Below are 13721 nucleotides of genomic sequence, written 5' to 3'. Positions count from 1 at the left end.
GTACGGCCGCTTTAGAATGGGATTCTCCTTTCCTACCCTTAGGCTTGAGATGGAAATTTGGGGTTAACGCAGCACAGAGGCAGGAGTAAGTCAAGGTCAACAATTGACTGAGTGCAGGGATTTGCAGTCAGAGACCCAGTTCAGGAGGGAAGTCAAAGATTCTATTGTATCAAAATCGTGTCACTAACATGCAGCCTGTGCCTCCTCTTCAGGTGCTCGAAGTTCTGCATCACATGTACGTAAACACGAAACAAAAGCCTGTTTGGAATGACCTTAACCCAAAAGCTCTGACAGCTGATGAGCTCTTTGGTTTTCTGCACCATGGAACCTGAGAACGGACAGATGGCAAGTAGGACACATGTTCTTACTGGGACCTGTTCCCGGAGGCATCGTTCTTCATCAGAACTGGACAATGCCCAAATTCAGAGAAGGTATTGGAGACCAAATTCTTACAGTTTTCTGTGTTTTGATGCAATGAGATGTGTGTGGAGAGCACTGGTGGTTATGGAAAGACTGGAGGCAGGGCAAGATGCTAGCAGACAGAAAAGTACTAGCGTGAACGATGCTGATTCTGCTCCTTTAAAAGGCAAGTTATTTTCTCCCCAGACTCATGAAACCTCCCATGTCTCACCCATATCATTAAGACTAATGACATACTCTCCTGTAATCAAAACAGAAATAGGTCATTATTACATAAAATGCAGTAATTTTGCTGTATTAGGTGTTCACTGAAAGTATTTTTTATTTTTACTTTGAGTAACCACCTAATAAGCAAGCAAAGGAAAAAAGCATGGGTTTGATGCTACGAAAGCTTCTTGTTTCAGTGATGCATTAAGTCGTCTGAAGTTTTAATTGCTGTGCAGTGTTGTTACTGAAGCACTAAAGTGATGGGATTCTGTTGAAATACAATTTGCAGATCTCCTGTCATCTCTTCTGAGAGACCAAGCTAATATTACCCAGGAGGGGCCAAACCAGTTAGTTTTAGATGGGGATATATATCCTGTGTGGATTAAGTTGCTCAACGCTGTTATGGATGACAACAAGGTGAGCAATTGAGAAGCAGGTACAGTGGCTTCCCCTTTACCTGCTTTCATGTTTCCCTCTTCCTTTATTTTTCTGGAGGTAGTTTTTCAGTGTGTGTTCCTTTTTTCTTCCATTCTTTGGTTTTCACTATTGCTAAGTAATATTTTATCATCTGATTAATGCATAAAGTCTTGCCTATGTTGTACAACAAAAATCCTTAATGTAGCCTATGTATACTGTGAGGGTGATTGTGCCTCCTAGTGTATGGGTTGATGTAATTCAAGATGTCAATCATAAGATTATTGAAACTGGCATTTGGAAAGCCTCTCAGTAAAACAGATGTAAGATTCCATGAGTAAAGTCCTCACATCTCTGTAGTAAGGAAGGCTAGTGTTAGGAAATGTAAATAAGTCAGTTGAAGAACTAGCAGTATTACCCAGACTTCTTATGCCCTTCTTACTAATTATACAGCTAACCAATTTTGTTGACTGTGGGAAATGCTGCAACATAACGAAGTCCAAATCTAAAATCTGAGTGTGACCTTAAGAAGGTAAATGTGGTTTAGCACATTCTGTTAAGCTTTCCTCTTTGAAGAACTTAAACCTATGTAGTGGCACAGTCTCCGATTACTCAGCAAGGTGGCTGTCTGGGGCTATCCATATAGCCTAACTTCAGATAATGAACAGAAAGTGGCTTTTCTAAGGGATGTTTCAGAGCACCTGAGTTTAGGCTCCTGCTCTGAATCCTTTTCTGTTTATTTATATTGACACTGAGAGAGACTTCCCCTCCCCTGCTTTTAATAGCTTTCAGAGCTCACATTGGTGAAGCAGGCTAGTCGTCTTTTGAATGAATTAAACTGTGAAAAACTCATAAAAGGTCTTTAGAATTTGTCCTCCTCTGTGTTTCTGAAGTAAAAATACTGTATCCGTGTTCAAATAAACTTTGTTTAGCTATGTTCAAGAAATAGCATATATGCATGATGTTGGCAGATAATCCTTGCTCCTTTGTGGGGCTATAATAAACACATACTTGCCCTGATCATGTTCTTGATAGACAGTGTATCTTAGCTTGCTTTCACTGAAAAATTTACTGATGATTTCTAGGTTCAGACCCTTACAAGCAATAAACGTGTGCCTCTGACCCCATCAATGTAGCTGCTGTTTGAGGTACAACATTTAAGAGCTGCTACTCCAGGTACGGTATCCAGAGCTGGTATTCTCTATCTGAACATCCAGGACCTGGGGTGAAATCAGTGAGTATCTGATGACATTAGTTAGCATTTTTAAGATACATCTTGAAGATTAATGGGAATAGACCCCATATTTATGTTAATTCTTCTTTCTAGTTTTTATTCTGATAATAGTGGGATGATGTAGTGGTGGCCCTGTATATTCTCAAATATGCAGTTTGGAAAATTTCATCATCAGTTAAGTGTTTTATTTTTCGCTCTTATGTGTACTGCTTAATCAATGCAGTAGTGTGGTGGGTTGACCCTGGCTGGATGCCAGGTGCCCACAAAGCTGCTTGATCGCTCCCCCTCCTCAACTGGACAGGGGGAGAAAAATACGACAAAAGGCCTGTGGGTTGAGATAAGGACAGGGAGATCACTCAGTGATTACCATCAGTGCAAACCAGACTTGACTCAGGGAAATTAATTTAATTTATTACCAATCAAAATCAGAGTAGGGTAATGAGAAATAAAGCCAAATCTTGAAACACCTTCCCCCCACCCCTTCCTTCTTCCTGGGCTCAATTTCACTCCTGAATTCTCTACCTCCTCCCCACAAGCAGCGCAGGGGGACAGGGAATGGGGGTTGTAGTCAGTTCATCACATGTTGTCTCTGCTGCTCCTTCCTCCTCAGGGGGGAGGACTCCTCACACTCTTCCCCTGTTCCTGCTCCCTTCTCCCATGGGAGACAATCCTCCACGAACATCTCCAACATGAGCCCTTCTCATGGGCTGCAGTTCTTCATGAACTGGTCCAGCGTGTGTCCCTTTCACAGGCTGCTCCAGCATGGGTCCCCAGTGGGGTCACAGGTCCTGCCAGCAAACCTGCTCCAGCGTGGGCTCCTCTCTCCATGGGTCCACAGGTCCTGCCAGGAGCCTGCTGCAGTATGGACTTGTCCATGGGGTCACAGCCTCCTTTGGGCATCCACCTGCTCCCATATGGGGTCCTCCACGGGCTGCAGGTGGATATCTGCTCCACCATGGACCTCCATGGGCTGCAGAGGGAGTGTGTGCCTCACTGTGGTCTTCACCACGGGCTGCAGGGGAATCTCTTGCTCTGGCACCTGGAACACCTCCTCTCCCTCCTTCTTCACTGACCTTGGTGTCTGCAGAGTTGTTTCTCTCACATATTCTCACTCCTCTCCTCTAGCTGCTATCGTGCAGTAGGTTTTTCCCCTTCTTAAATGTGTGCTCACAGAGGCGCTACCACCATCACTGATGGGCTCAGGGTCCGTCTTAGAGCTGGCTGGCATTGGCTCTATCAGACACAGGAGAAGCTTCTAGCAGCATCTCACAGAAGCCATCCCCACTACCAAAACCTTGCCACACAAACCAAATACAAGTAGTGAACTGTCTGCTTTCTGTAATGCAAATTTGGCAGTAGCAAGAAGTGAATAACTTGGCTACTATTCTCTGACAGCTTTTTAATAACTGTCACCATCTTTGATACTGTTAAGGACATGGGTTTACATCAGCTTGACTTTTTGCTCCTTTGGATCACAGTACTGGTCTTTTAAATTTATATCTATGCTGCATGCAAATTAATTATGAGAACTATGTTTTCTAAAGAATATGGGTTTCCATGTATAAAAAGGAATTTAGTTGGCACAAAGCAAAATGCATTAACTTGAAGCGCGATCTTTTCCTTTTGCATTTGTTGAGCTAATCCAAAACAGTTCTTACAAATTTTAGTAAGTGAACCTTTTTTAACGTTTGTCAGTTGGTGTTTTTATTTTCAAGCAGCATTACTGCTGCTTCATGTCAAAATTCAATTTTTCAGCATTCCGATGTTATCAACATTTCAGTCAGTTCTAACTGGCTGTGTTAGAGTTGTATGCCATTGGGACAAGAAGCCTTCAGCGCGCTTATTCCCTAGGGAAATCTTGTCAGTACGAGAATTTAATTAAACAGAATGAATCTGTACAAGCTCCCACCTAGGGTGATGAGGATCAGAGGAATGGTGAGGACAGAGAGAGGCAGTAAGATCGCTCACAGCAGACAGAGTATGAAGGTGGAAACAGTAGGCAACAAATTGTCCAAATAGAATAGCTGTGAATCAGTAAATAATCGGTTTAGACTGTGTTTGACTAATACTGTGTGAACACGAGTAGGGGATAAAATTGCCAAATTCTTTGGAATATAGGCAGGTAGGCATGTGGCTGCTAACCTGAAGCATGTGCTATAGTTATCCTAGTGATAAGGAATTTTACGCTTGGTTGTGATAAGAAGCAGCAGATGAGAATGGTTGCTTTTTTGTCTTCAATTACATATAGCCAGACATTTCAGCCAGACCACGTTATATATACTACTGTAGATATCTGCAATGCAAGTTATGTTGAACTTGGGTGTCACAATATCTTCAGTCTTGCGTACAACTCGTGCACTGGTATTTCAAGTAGTCTGTTCTCAAACAACACAAAACAAATACAGGATCCTTGCTCCCACCTGCTTTTTTGGTGGTGCAGCCCTCTGAAAGCAGGCGCGAACTATCGTCTAGGTCCTTTCTCCTTGCCCTTCCTGGACTAAAAGATGCAGGCAAGGAAAATGAGTATAGCCATATACCAGAGTGCTCAACTGTCATAATAGCTCTTAGAAATACCACAGCATGATGACCTTTGTATGAACAAATAAGTGTTGTAAGGCTGGCAGCACTTATGTCTGACTTAGAGCCAGCGCAGTAGTATTTGTGTATTGCACTAAAGGCAGTCATGAACAGTTCTCAAAAGTCAACAAAAGTTCACATTTCAAAGCTAGAGAGAGGAAATTTTGTATTTTTTTTTAACTTCTCTCTAATAAAAAATCGGTTGCTTTCCAGTTTGTTTTGCAGGTATGTTGCCAGCTGGCTGGAAACAAGGCGATACCAATCCAAAAAAGCTAACTTGACTGCTCTCTGATAAATATGTGCCTCCTTACTTAGAACAACTCAGAACAAGCTTTAAAACTATTACTCCTATTTCTGAGAACAGTATGGTTCAGGTATGTGTTAGGATTAAAACTATTTATATTTTAAGAAACAGTATTTCTGAAACATCCACTGAGCATGTGGTCCTATGCAGGAGTAAAAAGGCTTAAAATTACTGTGTATCTAAAACATATGTGAGGTGAAACTGAGAGGCTCTTATATATCAAACCTGGACCCTTATTTTGGAGACCTACAGGGTTTCAGAGGTTTCATATTGCAGTGGTCCACTGTAACAAGAAGAAATGTAGTATGTTTATGGCACTGCACGTAATTCCCTGACTTCTCAGTTCTTGTGTTGCTTCTGTTAGTAATGTCTTAGGTAGCTTAGGGCTAGCCATTTCATCTCTCTATACAAGCATTCTGCCTCTCTCTAAATGCTTGCTAAATTCATTAGCATTAGTTACTCTCATGCTCTGATAATGAGGCCCTATGTTATTAAATATTATTAAAGAATGGAGCTGAGCTCTGTTTGTTTCATGTATAAATGATCTGATACTGCACATCCTTATGTTGACATTTTAAATTTACGTAATATGCCTTGTCATTCTAAACTCTTCTGAGCGTTTCCCTGCTTCTAAATAAGTCAATATGAGGGGAGAAAAATAACTGAGTATGAGTGTTAAGATTCTGCCATAACATACATGCCTGAACTGTATTATCTTCTTCATATACCTTGCTTTAAGCAGTGTAGAGTGAAGGTGTTTTCATACATTTTATCAGAAGATCTCTTCATGCCTTTGACCTCAGAAATTTGCTCCTAGACAATAAGGAAACACAGCAAGGAGTTGTGGTCTCATTACTTAAATTTAAATACCTTCTTGAGGTCACGGTAGCTTTCCTATGGAGTAAGACTCACGTGTCGCTCTTTTCACATACTTATTTATTGCAGAAACTCTGTTCTGTGCTGGATTGTTTGCTGACCCCTGAAAAGGTGCCAATGGATTGCCCTAGAGAGCTCGAGGAGATGTATTATCTTTGCTTGTATTTGGGCGTTTGGTGGGGCACTCTCTCAAGATCAGGTAAGTAAATGAAAAGGACTGCAGTATCTTACTGTGCTTCAGAAAGAGACATAATGTATTTACACACCTACCTTCCTATTTAAGCCGATATAAATACATATGTGTGTGTGTGTATATATGTATGTGCAGGTTTCAATCCACTAATGCTGCTAGGGGGTGCAGAGCAATGGCCTATGCATCTGATTTGTTGGCCTGTAGTACTGTGTACTTCAGCTCTCATCCGTAAATGAGCTGACTGTCCCCAGTGTCTGGAAAACTGTCCCCCAAAGTCCCTGGTGACAGGAAAAAGGGAAACACTGCACCCATTTTTAAAAAGGGTAGAAAGGAGGATGCTGGGAACTACCGACCTGGCAGCATTGCCTTTGTGCCTGGGAAGATCATGGAACAGATCCTCCTTGAAGCTATGCTAAGGCACATGGAGGACAGGAGGGTGATTCAAGACAGCCAGCGTGGCTTCACTAAGGGCAAGTCCTGCCTGACAAGCCTTGTGGTCTTCTGTGATGGGGTGACCACCTCAGTGGACAAGGGAAGAGCTACAGATGTCATTTATCTGGACTTCTGTAAAGCCTTTGGTATGGTCACCCCCCCAACATCCTGCTCTCTAAATTGGAGAGGTATGGATTTGATGGGTGGACTGTTCGGTGGACAAGGAATTGGTTGGATGGTCGCATCCAGAAGGTACTGGTCAACAGATCAATGTCAAGATGGTGATCAGTGTCAGGTGGCATCCCTGAGGGGTCTGTATTGGGACCGGTACTGTTAAATATCTTCATCAATGACATAGACAGTGGGATCAAGTGCACCCTCAGCAAATTTGTGGATGACACCAAGCTGAGTGGTGTGGTTGATACACCTGAGGGACAGGATGCCATCCAGAGGGACCTGGACAGGCTTGAGAAGTGGGCTCATGTGAACCTCATGAGGTTCAACAAGGCCAAACGCAGGGTTGGGGCAACACCCAGTGTCAATACAGACTAGAGGATGAAGGGATTGAGAAGGACTCCTGCCAAGAAGGAGTAGGGGCTACTGGTGGATGAAAAGCTGGACATGAGACAGCAATGTACACTTGCAGCCCAGAAATCCAACTGTATTCTAGGCTGCATCAAAAGAAGCGTGGCCAGCAGCTCAAGGGAGGTGATTCTGCCCCTCTGCTCCGCTCTGGTGAGACCCCACCTGAAATACTGCGTCCAGCTCTGGAGGCCCCAGCACAGGGAGGACATGGATCTGTTGGAACGGGTCCAGAGGCAGGCCACGTAGATGACCTGGGGCTGGAGCACCATTCCTCTGAGGACAGGCTGAGGGAGTTAGGGTTGTTCAGTCTGGAGACGAGAAGGCTCCAGGGAGACCTTATCTCAACCTTTCAGTACTACAGGAAAGGTAGCCTACAGGAAAGACTGGGGCAAACTTTTTAGCAGGCCTTGTTGCAACAGGAGAAGGGGTAATGGTTTTAAAGTAAAAGAGGGAAGATTTAGGCTGGATATAAGGAAGAAATTTTTTATGATGAGGGTGGTGAGATGCTGGAACTGGTTGCACAGAGTGGTGGCAGATGCCTCATCCCTGAAAACATTCAAGGTCAGGTTGGATGGGGCTCTGAGCAACCTGGTCGAGCTGAAGATGTCCCTGCTCATTGCAGGGGGGTTGGACTAGATGGCCTTTGAAGGACCCTTCCGATCCAAACTATTTGATGATTCTATGACTGCCCGCAGTGCAAGACTGTGCAGAGTCATTCATTGTGCATAAAGAAGCTGTGTTATCAGTTGTACTTTTTGATCTATACTAAAGCCCCTGGCAAGCAACAAAAAGTACCATGAGGGTCATGACTACCAGAATTAAGGCACCTAATAAATGGCTGGACAGATGTATGTTTAATCTCACCTGTTGGATTTGTACTGAGAAATGTAGATATAAGCCAGGTATTATAAAACCTTGGCATAATACAAGGTATAATAATACCCTTAGTGATTATTTTTTTGTTGTTGTGATGCTACAAAAGGTTTGAAGAAGAAAGTTCTAAAACTCTACAATTACTTGCCAGTGTTTTGATTAGATAGACCTTGATTTCTTGAGGAATATCTAGTCTATTAAAGACTAAAAAAATACAGTTGGCTTTACTGCTGTGTAAATGAGATGAAGCCCTTGTGAAGGAACAAATTTATATGTGTTTCATCCATGGGTAAAGGACCACCTCGCATAAGTTGAAGAATCAGAAGCAATACATTATCACATCAAGGGACTGGGAAGGTCTTTTTGGGTCATATTAACATCTGTTTTCCTATCCTTCAAAAAGACTTGCTGTTCTGTGGACAAACACAGCAAGGAGAATATTGTCTGTAGCAAGTCAGCTCTGTTGTCTCACAGCTATATAGATTCCAACTGAATTTAGAAGTTTTAGGAAATAAAATATTTGGGCTGTATGTGGTGGGTTAGCCTTGGCAAACAGCCAAACACCCACCCAGCTGCTCGCTCACTCCCCCGCCTCAGCAGGGTAGGGTGAGAAAATAGGCTGAAAAATCTTGTGGGTCAAGATTGAAGGTGGGGAGATTGGTAAGCGATTACTCTCATAGGCTGAAAAATCTTGTGGGTCAAGATTTTGAAGGTAGAGAGATTGGTAAGCAGTTACAGGCAGAACAGAATTGATTTTGGGAAAATTAATTTAATTTGTTGCCAGTTAAAATGGATTTGGGTAGTAAGAAACAAAGGCAAGCATTAAAACAAAACCTTTCCTCCTTTCCTACTCCCCAAGCTCAGACTCACTCCTTTACTCCTGACTCTTCTACCCCTCCATTCCAAGTGGTGTAGGTGGATGGGGAAATATGGTCAGTATACAGTGGTTTCTTTCTGTCACTCCTTCCTTCTCAAACTTTACCCTTACTCCAGCATGGGCTCTACATGGGCTGTAGTCCTTCAGGACTTTTCATCTGCTGCAGTGTGGGTGTCTGCTCCAGCAACGTGGAGCTTCCCTTCCTCGTCTTCCTTCTCTGACCCTGGTGTTCTACTGTTTCTCAGTCTTTCTGCCCTTCCTTGCATACGCTTTCCCAGAGGCATCCCACGTGTAGCTGAGGGGCTCGGCTGTGCCCTGTGGTGGGTCTGTTGGAGCTGGCTGGAACCAGACATATTCAGCATGGGGCAACCCCAGCCTCTCCTTACAGGGGCTGCACTGCAGTCCCCCGCTGTCAACATCTTGACACGAGCGCTCAGTCCAAGATGTTATCAGAAGGCCTGACTTTAGCCACTTAAACAGCAGCAGTACTGAGATATTGCTTTGATCTTCTTGGCTATTTCATCACAGTCTATATGTGTATGTCTGTTTTTCGTATGTGCTTCATATGAATGCCTTGATGTGGAAATAGTACTGTAAACAATGAATGCATCCTTTTATAGCTTTCGAATTACTAAGCTGCGTTGAGCTGCTGGTGGCTTAAGAAGATGAAGGCAGTGAAGCTTCCATCCCAGGGCACAGTGCTGGATTATTACCTTGATCCAGAGACGAGGAAGCTCCTGCCCTGGGTGAATAAGGTCCCAAGTCCTGATGCGGATCCAGATGCACCTCTGCCGGTACAGTGCACACCAGTGACCACACAGCTGAGCGCTGCTACGTGCAGGAATGTTTTGAGGTCTTGTCGTGATTTCTGATGTCATCTTAGATGTCCTGGAAGTATCCAAACAGAAGATGTGTTTGGATAAATCTCTGCTATCTGGGCCATGTGCCTTTATTGAGCATTGAGGATTAACAATGAAGCAATGCTTTTATTGATTTTTGTACTATTAAAGCACCCCTGAAGACATACCACATTCAATGTGTTAGTGGTTTACACCCTTTTTCCACAATTAGGAGAAAGTCAGGCTCCGAGTCCATTTAATCATTGAAAATAATGCCCACAGCAACTGTACATCACAAATTGAAGCCTTAACATTTTTCTGTTACCAGCTTTATGCACAGGTATTCTTTTGTTAGCTAAATTCCCTTCATACTAACAGAAGGGTATGAGGTCTAGGGGAAGCAAATAACTTTACCACCTTTCTGCTATGCTCTTGATCAACTTACAAAGTTAGAGTTGTATTTATGGAATAAAAATTGTACAAGTTATTATAGTATGATATATACCTGTCAGTGGAGAAAAAGAAAGCATGAGCTTTCTTTCTAAGTCAGTGGAGAAAAAGAAAGCATGAGCTATTAACTGTAATTGCCTCAGTTTGGGGGTTTGCTTGTTTTTGCTTTTTTTTCTTTCAGTGTGATTTGCCTAGAATATTCTCACATGCTTCATGGTATTTTGATTGCATTATCTTCTAGGTCTTTTTCTTTTTAAATGCTTAGATGAGTAGGAATTTTCCCGGGGAAGTTTGTGGGCACAGAAACGTGGAGCTGATGCTCAAGAGGCATTATCTATTATCACCTACCCTGGAACAAGTTCTCTTTGAGGGGTAATACACAGTAGGAAAATACAGAACTTGGAAAAGAAAGCTTTATCAGGCAATGAAGGTTTTAGGTGCTTACAGTAAGTAAAGCTAAACTATTGCCAGCTATTTGCCCAAACAGTTTTAGGTATGCTGACAGCCAGACCAAAAAGTAAATGGAACTACTAATTGAAAAATTAAAACAACTACCTGTTGCACCAGCCTTTGTTTCTCTACCAGTTTTTGGGAGACTGGTGTTCTGTAAGGGTTGAGATGGAACCAATGCATTTCAGCTACAACCTGATTTCAAAATCTTCCTACTAGGAGAAATTGAATACAAATTTTCAAGCAGAAATGCTGTGTAAAAGTAATCCAGTACAACATTTTTGTCTAGTACTTATGTTTGAGAACAAGAGAACAGTGTATCCCATTTCATTGCTTTTTAAAATTCAGTCTTAGCCAGAAGAGAGACAGAAATTACTGTTTGCTTTTAAAACTAAAATGTGTTGTGCAAGTGTTTGATGGGTTTTTTTCCTTTTCCATTTGGGGCAATCTTTGTTCGCGCATCTGAGACTGAACGTCCCAAATATTTTATTGATTTGCTCTTCACAAAAGCCAAACCAGTCATGCGTGTTGGAAATGCTAGAGAAGGAAAAACAGTATTTGTAGGCGATAAGCTCTCTCTGAAGACAAGCTCCTGGCTAACATCCCTTTCAACTACTCCACAACATCAGCAGCACTCCAGAGTAAGTTCCATACAGATGCGAGAAACCTCTCTTCCCTCAACAGCAAAGATGAAAAATACTAAGTGGTTATGACAGTCTCATACAGGTGTTGGCTACTGTCATTGCCTGGGTCTTGGCAAGCTCATTGCTTTGCAAAGTGGCAAACTTAACGAAGCTGGGGCAGGCAAGAGGAAAAGAGGAGGGTGAAATTCTTTGGGGCAAATTGGCACTGACACAGTGGTCCCACAGGTTGCTCTGTGCTTGTGGACAAGAGAAAATTCGGTTTTACCTATGTTAACAAGAAGCTTCGAGCCAGCTTTGGCTTGCCTGGGTGTCTGCATTGTGCCTGTGGATGTACCAAAATAAGACAGTCAGAAGTTGGGCTTACTTTTTCCAGGCACCACACAGTCCCCGAGGAGGGGCAATCCCTCTCTAGAGAAGTTTGGAGTCTCCACAGGCGAGGTGGATGCAGAGCAAAGGGAATGTCAATATAACACACGAGCAGAGGGGGCTGTATGTTGGCCAAAAACACCACACTGGTGGTAGGTTTTGGAACAAGCGGAGTCATACAGTCAAAGCAAAACAGGCTCATAAAAGCTCTGTGTATCTTCTGCTTTTCGTGAACAACACAACCCAGGAAGAGCCCAGCTGTCAGCGGGTACGCCCTCTTTGCCTTCTTTTTTCATCCTTACAGTAATTTGAGCTGATACAATTATACAGAAAAAAATGACATGCCCTATTCGCTGTACAGCTTTTTACACTTGTAAAAAGCACAAGAGAAAGAACTGAATACAACTGTCTTATGCTCTCATGTGTCTGGGAGAAGATACAGAAAACAATTTATCGCTTTTAAAAGCTTTCCAAAATGTAAGGAGTCTTTAGATAAAAATCTTTAAGTGTGTTTAAGTTCACTTGATGCTTAATTTAACTGCTTATGCAATCAAATGTTTAATTTTTAGCCAATCTGCATTGCTGTTAATGGATCAAATTGTCACTAGGCTTAAAAAGATAAGTATAAATCCACAAATTTCTATTGAATAACTTTTTACCCTGCTTTTTCTTTCTTGTCTCCTGTTGACTTCTTCTGTATTCAGGTCAGATAAGCAAATACCACTTTCCGTTTACTTTGTGTCTTTGTTTATTCTTTAAAGTGTTTCCAAATTCATATTCATTTAGAATCCTGCATTAACAAAACCTAATCGCCTTTTTGCTCCTTAAAATTAATGGAGGGATTTGGCGAAAAGAGGTCTGCGGTGCATCAGAGCGAGATCATGAACCGACGTAAACTGTTATAGCTCCTTTAATGGAGAATCAGCCTTAAAAAGTTTTCAGCTATTCCTGTGTTCTGAGAGGGATTTTTTTAGCTAAGGACTGCCATTCAGCAGCAACCATGGCCAAGGCACTAGAGCACGAAGGCATAACACTTTCCATTGCAAACAGAAGCTGATGAAAGCAGCTCCTAGGTAGCAAAGGTTGTGTATTCTTCTTGCAGGAAACTTCTTAAATAAATCGAGCAGGTGAAGTCAGCGTCACGGGGGCTTTCTCTCCAAGTGTATCACACCCGCCAACCATAATGTGGCATAAACTGGGGAGGTTATGAACCTTTAAGGACTTGCTATGAAATGTTAGTAGTATTCCTTCGGATTTTAATTCAAGTCAATAATGCAACACATCCACTGCTCCCTCTAAGAAATACTAAGAGATGAAAAAGGAAGTGGACTTCTCTGGTTTTCTGCAGCTCGTCTTTCTGTCCACAGCTCTTCAGCCAAGTCCCTCTTCTTAAATGCTCTGCTGGCAAGTTCCTCTGCTAATCACAGCAGGTGAAGAACTGCGTGACGATTCAGAAACAAATATATTGCGTTGGCTTTCCATTGTGTTTACAAATTCTTTTTCAGTGAGTTGTGATGGAATGATTTTGTTCTGTCACAGATAGCTCAAAATGACTGCCTCTTACTTTATTTTTATGTTTGTGCCCACAGGTGCTTCTTCCTATAAAATGCATTCAAGTGATACACTGAAATGCCGTCTTTATGTGTTTTAGTCTACCACTCCAAGCAATTGTTTGGAACAATCAAATTGCTGGATTTTTTTCTTTAATTCAAAGAGGCATTCACGTCAACTTACACAAATGAGCAATTTAAATTAAGTCTCAGTTCAAAAATAACAGCTTAACAGCTGAACTCATTGAAGTACCATAATTCACTCCATTGCCATGTTCTTTCCATAGTTTAGAGGTTGAAAGATTTTTTTTTCTTACAGATCATCTCACTTTTAATCTGCAGTATTTTCTGCTAGTTCCCATCTTATCTGTATGTATGTAACTTTTTTGAGGTATCTGCTAGAGTGGGTGAGATTAGCATGTAGCATTGA

The 13721-nt window shown here is 42.2% G+C and overlaps 1 protein-coding gene across 1 annotated transcript in view; it reads left to right on the top strand.

Annotated features, from left to right (window-relative positions):
* The window catches only part of DNAH11 (dynein, axonemal, heavy chain 11), a 142960-nt gene that overhangs the window by 31145 nt on the left and 98094 nt on the right, over positions 1-13721 (top strand). The window contains 10 exon segments of the mRNA XM_009879580.1: positions 213-345; positions 917-1044; positions 2127-2275; positions 5078-5140; positions 5142-5226; positions 6102-6184; positions 6186-6231; positions 9613-9784; positions 11173-11298; positions 11301-11372. Coding sequence (XP_009877882.1) covers positions 213-345; positions 917-1044; positions 2127-2275; positions 5078-5140; positions 5142-5226; positions 6102-6184; positions 6186-6231; positions 9613-9784; positions 11173-11298; positions 11301-11372 — 1057 coding nt within the window.

Source organism: Charadrius vociferus, unplaced genomic scaffold (assembly GCF_000708025.1).
Source record: "Charadrius vociferus isolate BGI_N301 unplaced genomic scaffold, ASM70802v2 scaffold262, whole genome shotgun sequence".
In the NCBI taxonomy this organism is placed as follows: Eukaryota; Metazoa; Chordata; class Aves; order Charadriiformes; family Charadriidae; genus Charadrius; species Charadrius vociferus.
Note: the sequence above shows the minus strand (reverse complement) of the source record. Positions and strands in the feature narration are given on the sequence as shown.